A 20,901-nucleotide genomic window follows, 5' to 3' on the forward strand; every position below is an offset into this window, starting at 1 on the left:
CTCTTCTTGCCCCGCCCCCTCCGCTTTGTCTCCACTTTCCCATCCTTGTCCACCTCTGGACCCCTCTCCTGAGTATCTCCCCCTTCTTCAGAGGACGTCCCCTCATGGAGTACAGACTCCTCTACCTCCAGGAAAAAGAGACAAAGGCCACTGAGAGGACCTGAGAGACTCCTGTTACTCCGCCCCTGAAGTCAGCCTGTCCCACAACGCTCCTTCAGGCTGTGTGTGTGTGAGTGTGTGCCTGTGTGTGTGTGCCCATGTGTGTGAATGTGTCTAAATATGTGTGCGAATGTGTGTGCGACTGTATGTGCCTGTGTGTATGAGTTAGCATGTGTGTGAGAGTGTGTGTACGTGTGTGTGTGTGTGTGAGAATGGGAGTCAAAGTGCTAAACCTGGCATCCAGGAAACCTCCCCACCTTGGCACTGCATGCAGTAGTCAGTGTTATGTGCACCTGTGCTTTTTGTTCAGGAGCTAGAACAATTATATTAATCAGATGTGCAGAGAGGCAAGGCCCCCTCACTGGAAAGCATTAGAGAGGAGGGTGAGATAGGAGGGTTCCCTGACTCCAAGTCTCCTGATCCCTCTTACACACAAGGATCTTGAAAAAAAAAGTGCAGGACGCTAAATTCTCTCTGGGGACTAAGAGGGAACCCAGAGTCACTGTGCATGTCAAATTCCATCAAAGAAAAAACATTATAGCAAAATTTCCATGTCACAGTTTTAAGTCTGCACAAAGGCTCATATAGAACCAATATCAAAACAACAAATTTCTAGCTCAGGTGAGATCAGTGAAGTTGGCTGCCAGGCATAAGGAAACTGCAGGTATGAAGGAGATCTCTAGCTAGGCTGCAACCCAATTGCCCCTGCATCTTAGGGCCCCTGGAAAGGACCCCCTCCATTCAATAGCGCAGGGTGAGGACATTTTGAGCTGCCTGTTTTTGCAGACAGACCAGGGGGGCCAGGGCACAGCATGGCTCGGCTCATGCCCAGAGAGAGAAAGAGGAAGAAACTCAGTGTGAGAGAGAAAGGAAACGGGATGACAGAGAGAATAGAAGAGGAAAATTAGCGAGAGAAACTAAAAGAGACAGAGATCAAAGAGAAACACAGAAGGTAAAACTGGGGAGACAAATAAGGTAAAAGGAAAAAAGAGTATACGATGAAGTGAGAGAATGCAGAGAGGTTGGCAGGGCTGGGGGAGGTTTCAGGGGGGTTAAGCAACAAGGAGCTGCAAGGAAAGGGTGCATGCAGTGCAACCACTGAGGAAGGACAGAGCCTGGGAACTGGGGGATATAAGGGAGAAAGGGATGTGGAAGAGTTTAGGATCAGGCTGCTTGAGGTGTAATGGGTTGCCTACAGCAAAAACTAGATGGATATTTGTCAGGAGGTGGTCAAAAGGATTCAAGTTATGGAAGAGTAAATGAATAAGATGATATTAAGGTTTTGTTGTTGTTTTACTCAGAGGTTGTAAGGGCACCAGGGGCAGTTAGCTGTCAGTAAGGCTGCAGAAGAGCTGGGGAGGCTACATAAGGAGAATCAGCACTAGGGTTGTAAACTCAAATGACTACAGGGTTGGCAAACAATAAAAAGGAGGGCTGCAGGGCTGAGTGGGAACTGTGGCAGCTGCTCAGCTGTTCTCACAGTGCCATCCCGCGTTGTCTGCTTTGTTAGAGAACAAAATTCTGACTTTTTATGTAAAATATAACTTTTAAATACTGATAATCAGTTCAAATAACTCAAAAAACCAACACAGGCAAAAGAGGATGCAGTTTGCAATCCCTGAAGTAGAGAGAGTTCATGCTGGGGAAAAGTCTGCCAAAACACTTCAAGGAGTCATGTATAAAAGTTCTGTTTCCAGAGCTGGGCTGGGCCAGGGAAGGGTCCTTGCAGCCCAGGAGGAGGAAAAGCAGTAAGTCCCCTCCCAGGGCGGGACAAACTGGAGACACTTTGCAGTTGCTGGGTCACCAGTGGGAGTTGCATGAAACACAAGCAGGGTAGCTCTAGGCCTGCCGGGGAGAGGAATGGCCTTTGAAGCAAAAAAAAAAAAAAAAAGGAAGGGAGGGCGGAGCCAGAAATGCCTTTGCTAATGAGAGTGCCATCAGGGAAGGCGCCACAGGCTGGCAGCTCTTCAAACCAGCAGCTGCTGGCCCAAAGCCAAACCCAGCAGGGCCCGGCCAAGGGCACTCTGGGACGCCAGCTGGTCAGTCTCTTGCCCTCCCCAAGTTCCTCCTGGGGTCCATGGACCCTGGGGAGGTTCCTAAACTAATGCCAACCAGTTTCTTATGAAAAAGAGAGGAGAATAAGAAGGCATCAGACCATAACTGTTTAGAGATCATAGAGTATCAAACTCAAGTTAGTAGCAAACCTTAAACTCTGCTACATAATGCAATGAGGTTGTTTGTGAATGGGACATCCTGAGGAATAAATGGTAAAGGACACAATGGTTGTGCTGTCATTAATAAAAACAAACAATCCTTATGTGAAAAAGATAAATTACTCAATAACTGGTCAGCCCAAACCTATAAATTATATGCTCTTAACCAGACCCTAAAGCTCCTAGAAGACCAAGGAAACACTATATATACTAATTCACAATATGCCTATAAAGTAGTACACATCTTTGAAAAAATCTGGACAGAGCAGGGACTAGTCAATAGCAGGGCAAAAGAATTGGTACGTGGAGACAAGTTTTAGAAAGCCTCCTGCTTCCAGCAGAGATAGCCATAGTTCATGCAAATGGCCATCAGAAAGGAAACACTATGGAAGCTGTAGGGAACAAACTTGTAGATAAGGCTGCTAAGTAAGTCTCCTGGAGGAAAAATTTAAACTGTTTAGCTCAGATATCCCTAAGGTGATATTAAAACCCCAATTATCAAAAGAGGAGGAAAAGCTAAGCAAGAGAGGTGCCACTCATACTAAGAATGGAAGGTGAGTGCTCCCTGATGGGAGAGAAATAATAAATAAACCCATAATAAAAAATCGAATGTCTATATTGCGTAAGGGAAGTCATTGGGGTCCCCAGGCCATGTGTGATGAAATACTAAAGAATTATGGGTGTATAGAAATGTACACCCTTGCTAAACAAGTGTGTGGGAATTGTGTGAACTCCCAGGAAACAACTTCAGTTAAAAGAAATTGTAACTCAAACCCCACCTCTTGAGTTCACAGTTCACTATTTCCAGCCAGGCAACTCAGTGCTAATTAAGACTTGGAAAGAAGACAAGCTCCACCCAAGCTGGGAAGGTCCCTATCAAATGAGACAGCTGTACAAACAGCTGATTGGGGGTGGACACGTTACACTCGGGTCAAGAAACTGGTAAAAAAAAAAAAAAAAAAAAACAGAAGGAAGGTAAATTGGAAGTGTATAGATCACCTAAGATACCCTTTAAGCTAATTCTAAGGAAAACCTAAAAGGAAGCTATACGCAGGCTCCAACATTGGGGGCTGATATGGTTAGAATTAATCCTAACACAAGGGGTGAAAGGAAACTTAAGTATTGTATAGGAACCACATGCCACCTAACTGTAAAAATTTAAAATGCAATCCTATATTAATTACCATAAAGAACCCAGCTACTCTAAACCAGAAAACTTGAAGGTATAAATTAAAAATAAATATCTCAAAAAGCAACTCCATGGAACAGTTAGATTTTAGGTTAGTCACCAACTCTACCCCAAGCCCACCCAGAATTACTATAACTCCAGTCCCATTAACTTCCTTTAACCTACCAAACAATAACCCTAAGAGAGTAAAAATAATTAAAATAACTGACTTAAGGCAGACTTTAAAAATTAAAAGGATATAGAGACATAAATGCCTGGGTTAAATGGGTGGAATTTTCAGCACAAGCCCTCAATAAAAGTAACTGTTATGCGTGCGCCGCTGGTCAACCTCAGGCACAGGTGGTCCGGTTTCCCCTTGGATGGGATACTAATCCCAAAGGAATGCATTGCATGTTGGCTGTATACCAAGACGAGGATGCATGGGGAAATAAGACTTGTAAAATCTGTCATTGCTCTTTCCCACTTTGCAGAGATCAGATCCCCTCGTTCTCTATAGGGAGTATAAATCACTCCTGTGTCTCTCTAGACAGAAGGTGAAGTTCGATAAACCCGTGGGAAAACTCTCAACCTGCACCCACATCCTAAATGTCACTGGGAACCCAGAATGAGGCAACCACTCATCCGGAAAGGGACCCTCCATAACTTGTTACCGTCCAATTGGACCGGGACTTGTGCTTTAGTACAACTGGCCATTCCGTTCACCCTGGCATTCCATAAAATAGCTAAAAATACACATGGTCATTGAGATCAGAGAAATTTAGCAATTTATTTTAACCCATATATATACACATATATATACACACACACACGCATATATATATACACACACACACACACACACACACACACACACATACACACAAGGCTTCCGGATCAGGGGATGAAAACTTTGTATATCTATCTATCTATTCATCTACCTATCCATCTATCATCTATCTATCTATTTATCTATCTATCTAAACTCCATAGGAGTACCTAGAGGACAGCCTAATAAATTTAAAGCATGAAACCAAATACCTGCTGGATTTGAGTCAGCACTTTTCTGGTGGTCAACTATTAACAAGAATGTAAATTGGATTAATTACATGTCTTATAATCAGTAAAGATTCATCAATTACACTCCAAATGCCCTTAAGGAAGAAGCCAGACAACTAAAGGTCACTAGCTAAATGGCTTGGGAAAACAGAATTGCACTGGACATAATATTAGCAGAGAAACGTAGTACATGCGATATACTGGGCAGAAAATGTGACACTTTCATTCACAACAATGCTGCCTCAAATGGAAGCATCATAAAGGGACTGCAGGGACTAACAACTCTAGTCAATGAGCTGGCAGAAAACACAGGAGTAAACGACCCTTTTACTAACTGGTTAGAAGGTTGGTTTGAAAAATGGAAAGGAATGGTAGCTTCAGTTCTTACATCTCTCATAAAACCCCTAAGGCTGGGGTCTTAACAGCCATAGGATGTTGTGTCATCCCTTGTGCGAAGGGCTTAACACAAAGGTTAATGAAAGCAGCTATTAATAAACAAATGCCGCTAATGTCCCAACAGAATGACTTACTATTATTAAAAGTCAAACTAAACTCCTCCTCCTATAATGAAGAAAGTAAAAACTTCCAGATATCTAAGTGAAAATAGACCAAAAAGGATAAAAAGAAAAAGAGGAGGAAACTGTAAAAAATAACCTACACATGATGGTTCATTTTCATAAGTGCCTTAGAATATGTTTAAGCAGGCCACATGGAAATAAAGAGATAAAGAAGCAAAATGTACTAAGCCACAATCCCCTCCTTCCTGCTTTCCCTTTGACCCAGTGTCCAGGAGCTTATTGGTCGGGGCCCCTTCAATGACCCCCCTCCCCACCTCACCAAAGAATTTAGTTTGGGCTAGCTTGCCATTGCCTAAGTGCAGCCACTAGGGCCATAAGTCAAATGCCAAAAGAGTCCTGAGACAGTCACCAGGCATTATGGGCTGCAACAAAATGCAGCAAAAAATGCAGCAAAAAGACTCTGAAGAACATACTTGAAATCTTAATCCAACTACCAATAGGTGATGCCCAGGAAGACTGTAACCCCATAGTATTCAGCTAATGAGGAATTGGGGGAGGGACTTGCACACTAGGGAATAAATTGTTTTTTGAAACTGTCCCAGGTGTGTCTGCACTCCAGACACCTGATCTTGCAAGACTGTCATTAAAAGTCTCTCTTTCACTGTTCTCTGGGTCTCTGAGTCTATTCTTTGGGTTTGAATGGGTGAATTTCTTTCTCACAGGGGTGTAGATGGCAACGTGGCTCTCATTCCCCTCGCAAATACCCCAACTTTCATCGCCTGTTCCAGAAGCCTTGTCACCTACATGCCTATCTGTACAGAAGGTATGAGGGGACCCTACTGCCCAGCCAGGGACCTTCCCATCTCTAGCAGCTGTCCCCTTTTCTCACCTGGATCCACTGCACCTGATATTGTCTTCTTCTTGTATCAAAGGACACAGAGAATAATAATACTACTAATAATACTAATGATGATGAAAGCAGCAACATATGGAATGGCTTGTCATCAACTCTGAAGCACCAGGGCCATCCCTGGAAAAAAGGGCCTGTTACATACCGGGTAACCAAAGCCACAGTCATTCCTGCTTCCCCCACCCTGGCCTGATCCTCTTTATGTTGGAACCCCCAAGGGTGGTCCCAGGTTCACTAGAGGACACAAGGTGAGTGCTGTGATTCCTACTGTATCCGATGGAGCAGATGACCCTCTGCTCCTCTCCTTGGGGAATCCTGCAGGCCACCTCTGTCTAGTAGGTCCCATCCCATTGGACAGAATACCCCCAGACTGCTGGGCATCCTGGCTCAAAGACGCCCCATCCTGACACCAGGCCAGAGAGATATTCTGGAGATAGAAGCCAGAGCCCAGCATATCAGGGTCATGTTGCCCTCCAGGGCCTCACTGCGGGTCACATTGATGGTGGGGGAGGGGAGGCTGGAGAAGAAAGGGCAGAGACAATGAGGCACGTGGCCAAACCCTGCTCCCCTCTAATGGAGATGCAGGGAACAGGGTTGGTCCACTCCACTGTTCCAACTCTGGTAGAAGTCCTCACGGACCCCAGACTTTCTGCAAGTCTGTCCTCACCCTGGGGCCCAATTCCTCTAGGCTGGCAGAAGGATGGGCCTAAAGACTGTGTGTTTATACTCTGGGATCCCTGTATTGATGCTGAGGAGGGGAAGGTCAGGCCTGGGCTCCTGGTACGTGGGGCCAGAGGAACTCTTTGGGATGGGCAGGCTGGGAGGCAGATGGGGCAGCCTTGGCCCTGGGGCTTCCTCTCCTGCCTGACACCCACCCAGGTTCAGGCTTCTGTCAGAGGGCCCACTGCTTCCCCAGATTATGACACTGGACTCTTCAATCCTTGAGCCACTGTCTTTTTCCAGTGGCTCTAACAAGAGAGAAAAATCAGGATATAACACACCAATAGAAAACACATGCATTCATAGCACAAGGAGAGTTTCCCTGGACGGAGCTGGAGGTAGGGGTGACTCTAGTGGAATAGCGGAGAGGAAAGCCCCTACCCAGGCCCAGTACCTGTTCTCCTGACACCCACACAGGATTCCAGATGCACTGTAGTTTCTGCCTGAAGTCTGCCCATACAGGGCGGGAGTGTGTCTTGGCCTGCATAGCGTCTTCCTTCTAGATATTTGTGATGTTCATAGCAAAGGTCTGAGCTCTGGAGGACTGGGATACTGTCCATTCCTGAGTCTCCAGGTTGAGAGAGAGGAAGAGCTACCCATAAAAGTAGGAATGCCTAAAGCCCCTGGTGCTGCTGGCTTCCTGATCTCACAAACCCTAATCTCCTGGAGAGAATGCAAGTCTACCCCCACCCAGCAGTGACTTCTCCATTCCAGTCCAAGTAAGGAACTCAGACCAGAGGGGACCCCTTGCTGGCCCTCCTCCATGCCTTTCTGTGTGGGCTGAGTGCTAGCTCACCTCCCCGCTGAGCTCCGCTGACCCCCATTCCTCACCCCTAACCCCAGCCAGATCCAGTGGGAACAGACAGGTCCCTGCTCTCTGCCCCCAGCTCTCCTGGAAAAGGCTTCTCCCATCACTCTTGCCCGCTGCCTACTCTCACCTCCTTTCTGGCCTTTGATATATACCAGGGCCCTTCTGCGGTCCGGCCCGTTCTCTGTCAAGTCCTCAGTCTCTGTGTCCCAGGTCTCAGCTCCCAGAACCGCTTCCGCCCACTGTTCCGGGACCCAGCCCTGCCTTTCCGCCTGTTGAAGAGCAGGAAGGGCTGACCATCCAGATGTCTCTCCACGAGAAACCCTGACTGCACAGATCCATCCCGGGACAGCACTGTGAGGTTGTAATGAAGACTGTGGGGCCCTGGGGAAGAGGAAACCACAGATGAAACTTCTTCCTGGAAGTAACTTTACATTGAAGTTAACACATAGGTCTGCTGTCCCGACCTTCCTGAGGAGGCAGGAAATGCACACAGGCAAAGGAACAAGCATGAGGATTTTAGATACAAGGAAAACTGGGAGGGCAGGAGGATGGAGGAGCAGACTGAGGAACAGAAGATGGGGGAATGGAGATGGCAAACATGTAGGCCAGGTGCCAAGGCGGGGCAGCCACAGGCCACCTAAGGGTATAGGGAGGAGGCCAAGGAGAGAGGCTGCCCTGCAGTGGTGAGGGAGGAGCATGAAGGCAGTGGTGGAAGGAAGGTCTTGCCAGAGAAGAGAGTGGAAATGGAAAGGGACCCAGGCTCAGGGTGACCCATGACCAGCATGGCTGTGCTGCACAGGTGAGGGTGAGATGGAGTCGAGGGCCGCTGCCTTTGAGGAAGGCTCATCGTGGACAAGGTGGGAGTAAGGGAGGGTCAGTGCATCTTTTCAAGAAACAGTGCTAGGAACACTGGACATTCACATACAAAAAGAAATGAAGTTGGACTCCTAACTTACACCACATATACAAGTTAACTCCAAATAAATCAAAGACCTATACTCAGGAACTAAAACTGAAAAATTCTTAGAATGAAACATTGGGAATAATCTTCATGACATAGGTTTTGACAACGCATTTATGGATATAACACCAAAGCACAGACAACAAAGGAAAAATTGGTAGGTTGGACTCATCAAAATAAAAAGAAAAATTGAGCATTAAAAAACACAATCTGCAGAGTGAAAAAGCAGCCACCAGAATGGAAGAAAATATTTGCAAATCATATATCTAATAAAAGATTAATATCCAGAATACATAAAGAACTCCTATAACACAAACACAAGACTCAAAAAAACTGTGTAGGCAAAGAATTTGAATAGACAATTCTCCAAAGAAGATATACAAATGACCAACAGACACATGAAAATACGCTCAACATCAGTAGTTATTGGGGAAATGCAAATCAAAACCACAATGGGCTACTACTTCACACCAACTAGGATGGCTATAATCAAACACACACACGTACACAGAGAGAGAGAGAGAGAGGAGAGAGAGAGAGAGAGAGAGAGAGAGAGAGAGAAACAGCAAGTCTGGCAAAGAGGTAGAGAAACTAGAATGTCTGTGTACTACATTGGGAAAGACAAAATGGGGCACCTGCTATGGAAATCAGTGTGTTGGTTCCTCCAAAAACTAAACAATGAATTACCATATGATCCAGAAATTCTACAACTGGATGTTTATCCAAAAGAAATGAAAGCAGAACATTAAAAAGATATTTGAACACTCATGTTCATAGCAGCATAATTCCCAATAGCCAAATTCATAGAGATAGAAAGTAGAACAGTGGTTCAGGGGCCCGGGGGAAGGAGGAATGGGGAGTTACTGTTTAATGGGCACAGAGTTTCAGGATGCACGAAAATGAGAATGTACTTAATGCCACTGAACTGTCCACTTTTAAATGGTGAAAATAGTGAAGTTTATATGTATATTTTACCACAATTAAACAACAAAATAAAATTGTCACAGTGTACCAAACAATAATATAGAATTAGAAAGTGGTTGGGGTCCTGGTCAGAGAGAAAAAAACCAAGGCAGAGGTGAGATTCACGCCTGAGGAAGGGCCTTCAGAGGGGAGTGGTGCTGGAAGGGGAGCAGTCACACTCCAAAAGAGAGTTCAGGTTACAAAACCCTCAGTGGAGGAAGGTGGTGCTGGGAGAAGGCCCAGAGGAAGAGATGACCACAGCCACTATGTGGTAAGTGAAGATTCTGGATAAGTCTAGGAACTGAGAGCCCACTGGGGTCAAGGAACCAAGAGGATGAAGGTCAAGGAGCCCTTGGACGAGAGCCTGTGTTGGGTCTGGGTGGGGGCGAGGAGATGGGCAGGGCAAAGACTAAAGGATGGCATGAGCATGGAGTGGGGGAGACCCTGGGAGAACTTGGGGTAAATTGAGAACAGGAAGGGAGGGGTTCTGTGGGGGAGGGTGGGGTTTGGGGAAGGTGAGAACTTGCTGAGGGCCCAAGGCAGCTGGGCAAGAGGTGGGAGCAGCACAAGGTCCCAAGGTGGAGAGGGGCAGAGGGACCAGGGAGGGATGGTCCAGCACCTGTGTGCTGCAGGGTGGGGTCCTCAAGAGGGTGAGGCTGAGGATGGAGTGGGGAAGGGGCCACCGTGAGGCAGGGCCCAGAGCAGACACCTGCACTGGAGGGGAGGAAGCATCTGTGCTGCCCTGTGCCCTGCCTAAGGCCCAAATTTCATTAGCACCAGGGCTCCCCTCAAGTGGCCTGGAGGGAAGTGGGATGGAGGGAAGACCACGGGACAAAAGGCATCACCAGAAAATTAGGGTCAGGGACAGTTGGGAAGGGGGAGGCATAGGGGCAGCACTGGGTGAAGGCTGCTTGTAGTAATGGCCCATAAGGGAGGCAAGAGGGGCCTGCGGAGGCAGGGCAGGGAACGAGGGCAGAGGATATCCTACAAATAGATCAGAGAACTGCAGACAGAAAGGGGTAGCAGGAAGCAGGGAGGACAACAGGACCCAGGGGGCCCTGAGATGGGACGGGGAGGAGGTTGGAGGGAACCTGGTGTCCTTAGATCATTGGAGTCCACAGCAGCGCGGAGGGTTGCCAGAGAGGAAACAACCCTGGGAAGGGCAGGCCAGGGGAGAATGAGCTGGGGATAGGAGAAGTCGCATGAAGAATCCTCTGCCCAGAGCCTGCAGACTCCAACCCCTCAGTTTGAGAGTCAGGAGCCCCACAGTCCCCACAGCAACAGGAAGCACCAGCTCCTGGTCCCGAAAAAAGGAGGGCCCCAACTCCAGGAACTGCGGCCCGCCGGGGAGCTGAGAACACGCGGATTCTAGGGAAACGACAGGGCTTCAGGGACCCGAAAGTCGCTCCGAGCACCGGGAAATGTGGCTGCCTCTGCGGCAGAGCTGGAAGGGCCCTCGAATGCCATTCACAGGAACAGCTCGGGGACCCAGGGACGTCAGAAGGGCTGGTTTGTCCGAAAAGTGAGAGGAGGTGGAAGAGAGGTGAGGAGACCAAATGCAAGAAGAGACCAGAAAGTGCAGGGGGCGGGTGATGCGCGACCCCGAGGAGGACTGAAAAGAGAGGAGAAAGCAGGGCTGAGGAGTGGCGGCAACCAGCCGCGTTCAGTTCCGCCACCCCCGACATCGCACCTGAGCCCCGACGCGACCGCAGAGCGCTCGCAGCGACACATTCGGACACCACAGAAACGCCACGCCGCTCCCGCTCCGCCGTGGGGCTGGAGCAATCCTGCCACCTCAGCCTCCTGAGTAGTTGGGACTGTAGGCGAGTGCCACCACGTCCAACTGTCATTTACTATCTGGTACCAACCCCCATTAGACATTGAACCATCCATGATCAGGAACTGTGTCCATTCCATCTTCGTCAGCCTTACGAACATTCTTTTTTAAATGGAACTCTACCTATGATTACTAACGATTCCCCAAGACCCCTAGCCTGCACTTTTCTGTAGATGAAAATGTCATACATCAGAGTTTTAACAATTACTCCGTTTTCCCATCTACATTCACTGATTATTTATTTTGATCATCATAATTTATTGAGCACAGCAGGGACTGGGGTCCTGTCCCCACCTTAGAGGGATTATTTACACTGCTAAAGGTCACAAGGGTAGTGAGGGTAGAGAGGGAGACAGACCCAGCTCTCCTGACACTGGTCCCAAGCCCTTCCCTCCACAGTGTCTACCCTGTCTGGAGGACTTTTTCTCCCTGTGCCAGTTCCAGCAAAGGGTCTTATTCAGCTAACCCCCCAAAAGAGTTTTAATACTTCAATGACGATAATAATAATAATACGCAAAGTTTGTTCCTATGCATTTAGAGGTGATCACGACAAGACGGGAAGCCAATCCCTCCCTTTTTGGGGTAGGGGAGGCCCTGATAATCTTGGACTTTGGGTGAGTCGCTCCCCAGGTCTAGGCCTGCCTGCCCTCCCCAAACAAATCTCCCAGGTCTTTTCTGTCCAAAGCCCTCCCCCTCTATCCCATCTCCAGCCTCTTCTCTTCAGGCCCATCAACGACGCTTTCACCCCAGCACTTGCCTTAGATTCCTGGACTTACCAGCACACAGGACATTTTCTCCTCGCAGACTTTAGGCGCCACTGCTGGGTCCGGAAAAGAAAGAGAAACGTCCCAGCACGGTCGCTTGTGTAACTCAGGACGAGGCTGCGCTGGGCGTCCGCGCGCGTTTTCAAGTCTGTGGACCGGAGTTCACTGCAAGGACTGCGATCACCCGTCACCCCGCCCTGGTCTACGGAAAATGAAATGCGTTTACTGATATAGAAACGGAATAACGGCGCTGTGGGCTGGGGAGGGCGGAGCTGCCTTCAGGCTTCTGGTCTTCAGCTGCGGGTCACTCACACCTGCCGCTGTGAAAATGCGGACCCGCAGGGCAGGAATTCCGAGTCCGGGCTGGAGCGCGATCTGGAATCTGACTCGCTTGAAACAGCACCGCGGTGGATTCCGAGCCGGGTGAATAGGAAAATGCGCCTCAGTCCCTCCCACGGGCCGCCAACGGATTCCAGGATCCGAAACGCTTCCTGCTGCTCCGTCTCCCCGGGAAGGCAGCGCCCGCCTCTGGGCCGTTCTGATGGAAAGGGGCTCCACCGTCCGAAGGAAAACCCACAACTAACAGGCCAGGAAAAAGCCTCCCAGGGTCCTGCCCCTTCAGTGAGGATCCTAATTTACTCCCCGAGTGTGGCCCCATCAAAGACTGGAGCGAAGGTCACTGAAATGATACAAGATCAGCGGGGCCCAGGGCGCTGCGGCTCACGGAATCCGGTGATAGCTCTGCCTCACGTCCCTTCCCTGACCTGCCCCAGGCGGACGCGGTGAAGTGTATTGGCCTCCAGGCTGGACTACATGGGGATCGAAAGTAGAGAATGGAGAAAGGAGGGAAGAATGCGGGGGGAGGGGGGGACGTTTGAAGAAAGGAAGGGAGGGGAAGAAAAGGGGAGAGAAAAGGTGAAGGTGAGAATAATATTTGAAAGATGTAGTTTTAATATTTCTAACTTTTAATTTTGTCCTTTATCTAGTTTTGTTATTTATGAACATTTTTACCATAGCTTTTTTTTCCCTCTGTGTGTGAATCTGTAAATATATGGCTTATTATTCTTATTTCAGAGCCTGCGAGGTGGTCAAGCTGCAGAGAACACGAGCTTCTACCTCCAGATGTGCCAGGGTATATCTCTTGGGTACAAAAAAAAAGGGGTTGGTTTTGTTTTACAAAGTCAAAGTACAAACCTCAAATAGGATAATATTTTAAACCATTATGGGGACATACTTTGCATACAATAAATGTATGTATTTGAAATGTACAGCTCATGGAGTTGTATTGTTTGGCTGTTTTACACAACCACATATCTGCTACCACAATGGAGATAAAGAAATAACATTTCCATAGTCTTCTAAAGAACAGTCATGCGTTAAAATTCCATGCAGTCCTTAAAAAGAGGAGGATGAATTTTTAAGTATTGTTATGAGAAGATCTGTGCCCTGCCTACTTTTACCCATTTTAAAAAGGATAAGGATGTATGGATGTAAGGATGTACCAGTAATGCCACTCACATAATATATATTTTAAGTAGGGAAAACCCGGAGGATTACTCACCAAAATTTTGGCAGGGACCCCAGGAACTGGGGTAACATTGTGACTTTCGCTTTCTCTGAAATGTTGGAATTTTATATTACAGTATAAACTCGGATTTTGGTCAGGCACAATGGCTCAGGCCTGTAATCCCAGCTCTGGAAGCTGAAGGGTAGCTTGAGCCCAGGAGTTCGAGGCTGCAGTGAGCTAGGATCTCACCACTACACTCCAGCCTGGGTGACAGAAAGAGACTTGTCTCAAAAATAAATAAAGAAAATTTAAAAATAAAAATAATAAACTTGGATTTGTATGGTGGTTAAGAAAAATATTTGTTTGAAAATATTATGAATGTAAGCTGCACACCCAAATAGTTACAGGATTTTAAAAACCGAAGTGTTAATTAAAACACAACTCCAGAAACTCTCTTTTAAGGGGACTTCATATTTTCATGTCATTAAATCTTCCTCAAAGTGTCTTTGATAGAGCTGTTTTTAGTGCAGTAGGGAGATATGTGACAATTTTACAAAAGTGGGGGGCTGTAATAAAAAGGGAAACGCAAAATCCAGTGGGGAAACACTGACTGTCCCATTTATTTTCAAAGCAAGTTTGAAAACTACACTGCTATGGTGTCTTTGGGTTGAGACAAAGTCGAGGAAAATCTTGTTCCTGGAGTGTTGATTTCCTTTTTCCAAGGGCCAAAGCCTTTCCAAGCAAGTCTAAAAACTCAGGCTGATTTTCAGATCTGAAGAAATCTCAAGAATGTTTGTGCAGACAGCGATGCTCTAAGAATCCAGCTCTCTCGGGCTCCAAGCTCTCTGGAGCTTCACCCAGTGACAATGGCCAGTACACAGTGAAATGGCACCAGTGAGTCAGAGGCCAAAGGAGGATTTCTGGCCAGAGGGCGCAGGATGTGCTTTGTTATAGTGAGGCTGGGGTAGCGGAGCAGAGGCAAGGACACTCTGGGAATAAGTGGCAGAGAAAAAGGCGCGCTAGGAAGGATCCAAAGCCTTCAGATTTCTCCTTCCTTTCCTTCCAGTTGGATTGGAGGGGACCAGCATGGTCCGTGGGGTGCAGAGAATGGGGTCGCTGCAAAACGGCATTGCGCGCCCCACACAAGGCTTCTGGCACCCTTCTCCCAGCTACTCCTGATTAGTTCAAACTAGGGGGAGACTAAGACTCGTCCTTTGCAATGTAGACTCCGTATCTCGCGCTTCGGCTGGTTTACTAAATCCATCTTAATAAAACACAAAAACCAAGAACCAAATTCTGCATGTGATATTTCTGATCGCTAGAAGGTCCTCCCCCTCCCCATTCCTCGCGTGCTCTCTTCCTGCCCCGCCCCCTCCACTTTGTCTCCACTTCCCCATCCCTGTCCATCTCTGGACCCCACTCCTGAGTATCTCCCCCCTTCTTCAGAGGACGTCCCCTCATGGAGTACAGACTCCTCCACTTCCAGGGAAAAGAGACAAAGGCCACCTAGAGGGACCTGAGACATTCTGTTACTCCGCCCCTGAAGTCAGCCCATCCCGCAACGCTCCTCCAGGCTGTGTGAGTGTGTGCCTCTGTGTGTGTGCCCTTGTGTGTGAATCTAAGTATGTGTGTGAATGTGTGTGCGATTTTGTGTGCCTGTGTGTATGAGTTAGCATGTGTGTCTGAGAGAGAGAGAGAGAGAGAGAGTGTGTGTGTGTGTGTGTGTGTGTGTGTCTGTGAATGGGAGTCAAAGTGTTAAACCTGGCATCCAGGAAACCTCCCCACCTTGGCACTGCAGGCAGGAGTCAGTGTTATGTGCACCTGTGCTTTTATTTCAGGAGCTGGGACAATTATATTAATCAGATGTGCAGAGAGCCAAGGCCCCCACCCTGAAAAGCATTAGAGAGGAGGGTGACATTGGAGGGGCCCCTGACTCCAACTCTCCTGATTCCTTCTACACATGGAAAAAAATCTTGATCTTGAAAAAAAAGTGCAGGACACTCCATTCCCTCCTGGGACCGACAGGGAAGCCAGAGCCAACATGCATGTCAAATTCCATCAAAGAAAAACTATTATAGCAAAATTTCCATGTCACATTTTTAAATCTATACAATGGCTCAAATAGAACCACTATCAAAAAAAAGAATTCCTAGCTCAGGTGAGATCACTGAAGTTGGCTGCCAGGCGTAAGGAAACTGCAGGTATAAAGAAGGACACCTCTAGCTAGGGCTGCAGCCCAATCGCCCCTGCATCTTAGGGCCCCTGGAAAGGACCCTCTCCATTCAATAGTGCAGGGTGAGGCTATTTTCGGGGAGAAATGTAGACTGTCCTTAGACCCCTGGGGTTTGTACATTTACTTTCTGACTTTTTAGGTGTTGACTTCAGTTTTGAACAAATTACAGTTACATAATTTGCTTTAACTTTAAGTGTAAAACAAGAAAATATTCCTGAAACAGGAAGCAAGGGCCAGGTGACCTGCACTGTCACCCCTCTCTGTGGCTCCCTGATGCAATAAAATTGTGAGCCAACAAATCCATGGCTAGGTAAACAGTCAACTCCATTTTAGCAAATGTTTCAGAGGTTCCTTTTTGCCTAGCAATGTTCTATCTTTACCACTGCTTTAATATTTTAAGTTTATCTTTTTCTAACTGTTGGTTTTTAAATAATTCATGTATATTTATTAATTAGGTTTATTGCAGTAAGCTACCTGGAATCAATTGTGGAATGAAGATTAGTAAATAAATGTGTGGTTCTCTATTAAACAACTGCTAAGACCATCTGAAAAATGTATTAACCCCAAATCCAATCAATTCTCACTCCTCTACTGCCTCCCCTCCAGAGCCACCCTCTCTAGGATAGTAAATCAGAAGGGCCTTCCAGCTGGGCTGCCTGCTGCCTCTCACGCCACTGTCCATCACCCACACAACAGGCAGAGTGAACCTTTCAAATGGGAATTAGAGCACATCCTCAACACCACGTCCCACAGACACTCCAGCCTCTTCCCTTCCTCTCACCATTTCCTATCAGCCCCTCATCACAGGGCCCCTCTGGCCATTCTGGCCTCATCTCACAACTGTCAGCCCAGCTCACTTGTCTCCACTCACACAAACTTCTTGTCACTGCTCCATCCTGTCTCTGCCATGGGCCCCTACTGTGACTCCCACATGCACCTGCTCCCGGGTGATGTACATAGCTCACTCCTCACACCTTTCAGGTCTCTGCTCAAATGTCCCCTGGTCAAGTTCTCAGGAACCTCTTACCCAACAAAATGTATCTCCTGCCATCCTCACCTCAATGCCAGTCTTCTAACCCAGGTATATTTTCTCCATAACAATTGCCACTGATATTAGAATAATTTTTAAAGTTGTTGTCTGTATCACTGAGACATATTCTTTGAGGCCAGCATTTTGTGCAGTCACCACTTGCACAAAATCCCCAGCATCTAGAACATCCCAGTACAGAGGAGGGGCTTGACAGATAAGGGGTGAATGATGGGTGAATTCAATCGGGATGCTGCTTTTGAGAAGCAATTTCATAATATGTATAAGGAGCATTAAAATATTCATGCCCTTTGACCATATAATTTATATTTCAGAAATCTATGATTCCAAAACAAAATCCAAAATATAGAAGAATCTTTAGGTATAAGGATATTAATCAGATATTATTTACAATAAGAAAGAAAAACATGCAAAAGAAGAGTAGCTAGGTTTTTTTTGTAAATAGTATACAGCTGGTCAAAGTAGTGTTTAGGAAGAGTTTGTGATAACATATAAACTTGCTTATTGATGATAATAAAGTTTGAAAATCTAGATTCAAAATAACTCATACAGTGTGACTACACTAAGTCGTCCTGCACAGACACCACATGCACAGAAACCAGGGATGGAAACTCAGGAGGAGGCTGCAAAGCACAGCTCCAGGGCCCCTGACCACTGATGTCTCTGAGGCTTTGCCAGGCAAAGATTCATCCTGGTCCTCCCAGTGGGGACACAGGTAGTTTCCATCTTTCTGCTTCTCTACATTTTTGACATTTTCTGTAATTGAGTAGATTCTACTTTCTGAAAGGACAAAATACTGATTGTGAAGTTTTACAACATTTGAAATACAATTTTAATGAAAAAGTCCAAATGTCGTGTCCCAACTCAGGTCACTTTCTTTTCTTTTTAAAGATAGGGACTTGCTCTGTCACCCAGGTTGGAGTGCAGTGAGTCGATCATAGTTCACTGCCACCTCAAACTCCTGGGCTCAAGTGGTTCTGCTGCCTCAGCCTCCTGAGTAGTAAGGACTACTGGAAAGCACCACTACACTCATCTATTTTGAAAACTTACTTTGTATAGGAGACGTCTCACTATGTTTCCCAGGCTGATCTTGAACTCCTGGGCTCAAGTGATCCTCCTGCCTTGGTCTCTCCAGTGTTCTAGGATGACACGCATGAGCCACTGTGCCCAGTCCTAACTTAGCTTCAAGCAACTTCTCCTGTCAACTTCGCAGGGCAAAACCTCCAGCTGATGGAGACTTCAGAAAGAAGAAATAAACTTTTCCTTCCCGTACATCCTTGAACTCCCTGGCTGCAGTGATCCTCCCACCTCAGACCCCTGAATAGCTGGCACTACAGGCACACGCCACAAGACCCAGCTAATGTTTTGTGTTTTTTGTAGAGATGGGGTTGTGCCATGTTGCCCACACGGGTCTCTAACGCATGGGCTCAAGTGATCTGCTGCCCCAGCCTTCCAAAGTGTTAGGATTAGCATGAAGCCCCACACCAGGCCTGACACTGAGTATTTGGAGCTAAGGCAGGAAGCTGATGTGGGGTTTGCACCTGGCTAATCTGAAAGGTGGTCCTGAAAGGTAATGTGTGATTAGGTTGACCTTCGCAGGGAAGCACAGATGTCTCTGATGAGAACAAGACAGATGGGAAGTTTCTAAAAGTGAACGTCAGCGGGCCCTGTGCTCACACAGCACTGGAATTTGGAAAACCTTCTCCCAGTCACTTTTGGCTTGTGGGATTTTTTATTTTTTGTTTTTTGGACACGGAGTCTTGCTCTGTCACCAGGCTGAAGTGTGGTGGCATGATCTCGGTTCACTGCAACCTCCACCTCCCGGGTTCAGGCGATTCTCCTGCCCCAGCCTCACGAGTAGCTGAGACTACAGCTGCATGCCACCATGCCCAGCTAATTTTTTGTATTTTTAGTAGAGACGGGGTTTCACTATGTTGGCCGGGGTGGTCTCAAACTCCTGATTTCATGATCTGCCCGCCTCACCCTCCCAAAGTGCTGGGATTACGGTGGCCCACCTGGTCCGTCCAGCTTGTGGGTTTTTATTCCTCCTTCTTGTCTGCCAGGTCATTGCAGGCAATCCCTTCAATCAGTAAACATTTATCAGACACCTACCATGTGCTAGGCATTTTGTTAAAGGAGCTGGGGCTGAGGTAAGACAAAACAAACTCCCCTTGCCTTTGAGGTTGAGCCAGTCTTGCACAGGTGGAGATCAGTAAGGAAATTCTTACACAAATGGTTGGCAGAATATGCAACTTGCTTTGTGGATGCACATGTAGACCATCTGCTCTGACCAAGGCGTCACAGAAGCTTCATAAGAGACAACATTTGAGCTGTATTTTGAGGTATAAATAGGAGTCTGACAGGCATCCAGGACAGGAGAGCATTGCTCAGAGTCCGGGACATGAATTTTTGTCCCTTTGGCCAGGCCAGGACTCAGATTAAGCTGACTGAGGAGCCAGGTGCTTCCTGGAAAGGAAGTGTATCCCATATATGACCATCCAGAAGTCACAGCTGCTCAATATTGAGTCTTGAGACAGAGAGAGAGAGGCCTGATTTGAAAAAGCAAAATTCTGCTGGGGGCCTTCTTAAAATGCAGTTTCTGATTCAGTAGATCCAAGGCAGGGACTGAAAATTGCATTTCTGACAAGTTCTCAGGTGATGCCAATGCTACCCGGGACCACACTTTGAGAATCAACACCCTAAGGCCATCCATACTGATTTCTAACATCAGAAGTGGGCTGAGAGGCAGAGGTATAGGATACACTAGACCATGCCTGGCCCATCCTGGAGAGCACCCCAGCCAAGGCTGCAGCGTTTGATTTCCTTGGGATCCCAGGAATGGCAGACACCCAGGAAGGAATCAAATGTCGAGTTACAGAGCAATCCAGAGGCTCAGCTTCACACAGCATCTGGGGCTCCCACTACTTCACAACTGGCCCCCACACCCTCAATCCTTCCCACCCCTTATGAAACTGACCTACAGGCCTTTGACTACTGTCCTGGGCTGTTTGGGCCCGGGATGTGACCCTACGAGCTCTGAGTGTACCTTCTGATCCAAATACAGGGTGACTTCATATGACAAATACTTAGAATGGGCTCATAATGAGGACCTTCCAAATTCGGCAAATCAATTCATTCATGAGTTTTCCAGGAGAATTATCCAAGTGTTCTCTCTTCTAAATATCACATACTTGAACCCACATGGACAGTAGAGGGAGTTCTGAGCACGCTGAAGCCACAATTGGCGCACTGGACCCCAAAAAATTCCTTGTAGATTGGGCTTCACCATTTACATTAGGATTTGGTCTAAATTTCCTTCATCAAGTCAATTGTATTTGTTAATTAACCATGCCCTCATTTTGCCTTTTAATGAATGAAAGACAGACACACACATAAAGAGAGATAGTGCAATGAAAAAGAAAACATACTGAATTAAGTGGCAGGAAACGGGTAAGAGAATTAATTCTGTCAGGCTTTTTTTTTTTTTTTTTTTTGAGACAGAATCTCGTTCTGTCGCCCGGGCTGGAGTGCAGTGGCCGGAGGCTTTTTTTTTTTTTTTTTTTTAAGTTTTTTATTTTGAAGGATTTGATTTTGTTTGTTTTGTCTGCCTTGGAATTATCTTCTATTTTATGTTTTGACTTGGCTCAAAATTCAAGAAGTTAACAGTCTCTCTCTTATGCTACCCTATCTTGACAGGCAGCCATTTATATCAGTTTCTTGCTTATTCTTTCAAAGACATTTTATGCATATGCGAGTCAATCTAAATGTATAGGTATATAATCTTTCTCCCACTTGACACAAATTTTAGCAAACTACATCTGCTTTCCTGCACCTTCCCTTTTCCCTTCACATTGTATCACAAAGACGATCACATGAAGAAATACCAAGAGCTTCGCTACATCTTCGTTTGAAATTTTCATGATCCTCCATTGTATACATATGTAATATTTTTTTTAAAAGTAGAGATTGCTTCTTTTGAGTGTGGTGCTTTTTAACCAGCCCCCTCTTGATGGCCATTTGGATTATTTCTTTC

The 20,901-nt window shown here is 46.7% G+C and overlaps 1 protein-coding gene and 1 long non-coding RNA gene across 2 annotated transcripts in view; one reads left to right on the forward strand and one right to left on the reverse strand.

Annotated features, from left to right (window-relative positions):
• Window positions 1–2,814: 2,814 nt before the first annotated feature.
• LOC117088398 overlaps window positions 2,815–20,901 on the reverse strand; it is a 42,681-nt gene continuing 24,594 nt past the window's right edge. The window contains exons 4-7 of the mRNA XM_033219655.1: window positions 12,093–12,282; window positions 7,683–7,936; window positions 7,139–7,312; window positions 2,815–6,992 (exon numbers count right to left, since the gene is read on the reverse strand). Of these exons, the coding sequence (XP_033075546.1) occupies window positions 6,709–6,992; window positions 7,139–7,312; window positions 7,683–7,936; window positions 12,093–12,282 (902 nt within the window). The 3' untranslated portion in view covers window positions 2,815–6,708. The remainder of the gene's footprint in view (window positions 6,993–7,138; window positions 7,313–7,682; window positions 7,937–12,092; window positions 12,283–20,901) is intronic.
• LOC117088429 lies at window positions 12,278–13,348 on the forward strand. The gene is made up of 2 exons (XR_004439212.1): window positions 12,278–12,503; window positions 13,155–13,348. It is a non-coding gene; the product is annotated as an uncharacterized LOC117088429 (long non-coding RNA).

Source organism: Trachypithecus francoisi, unplaced genomic scaffold (genome assembly GCF_009764315.1).
Source record: "Trachypithecus francoisi isolate TF-2019V2 unplaced genomic scaffold, Tfra_2.0 Lachesis_group10, whole genome shotgun sequence".
NCBI lineage: Eukaryota > Metazoa > Chordata > Mammalia > Primates > Cercopithecidae > Trachypithecus > Trachypithecus francoisi.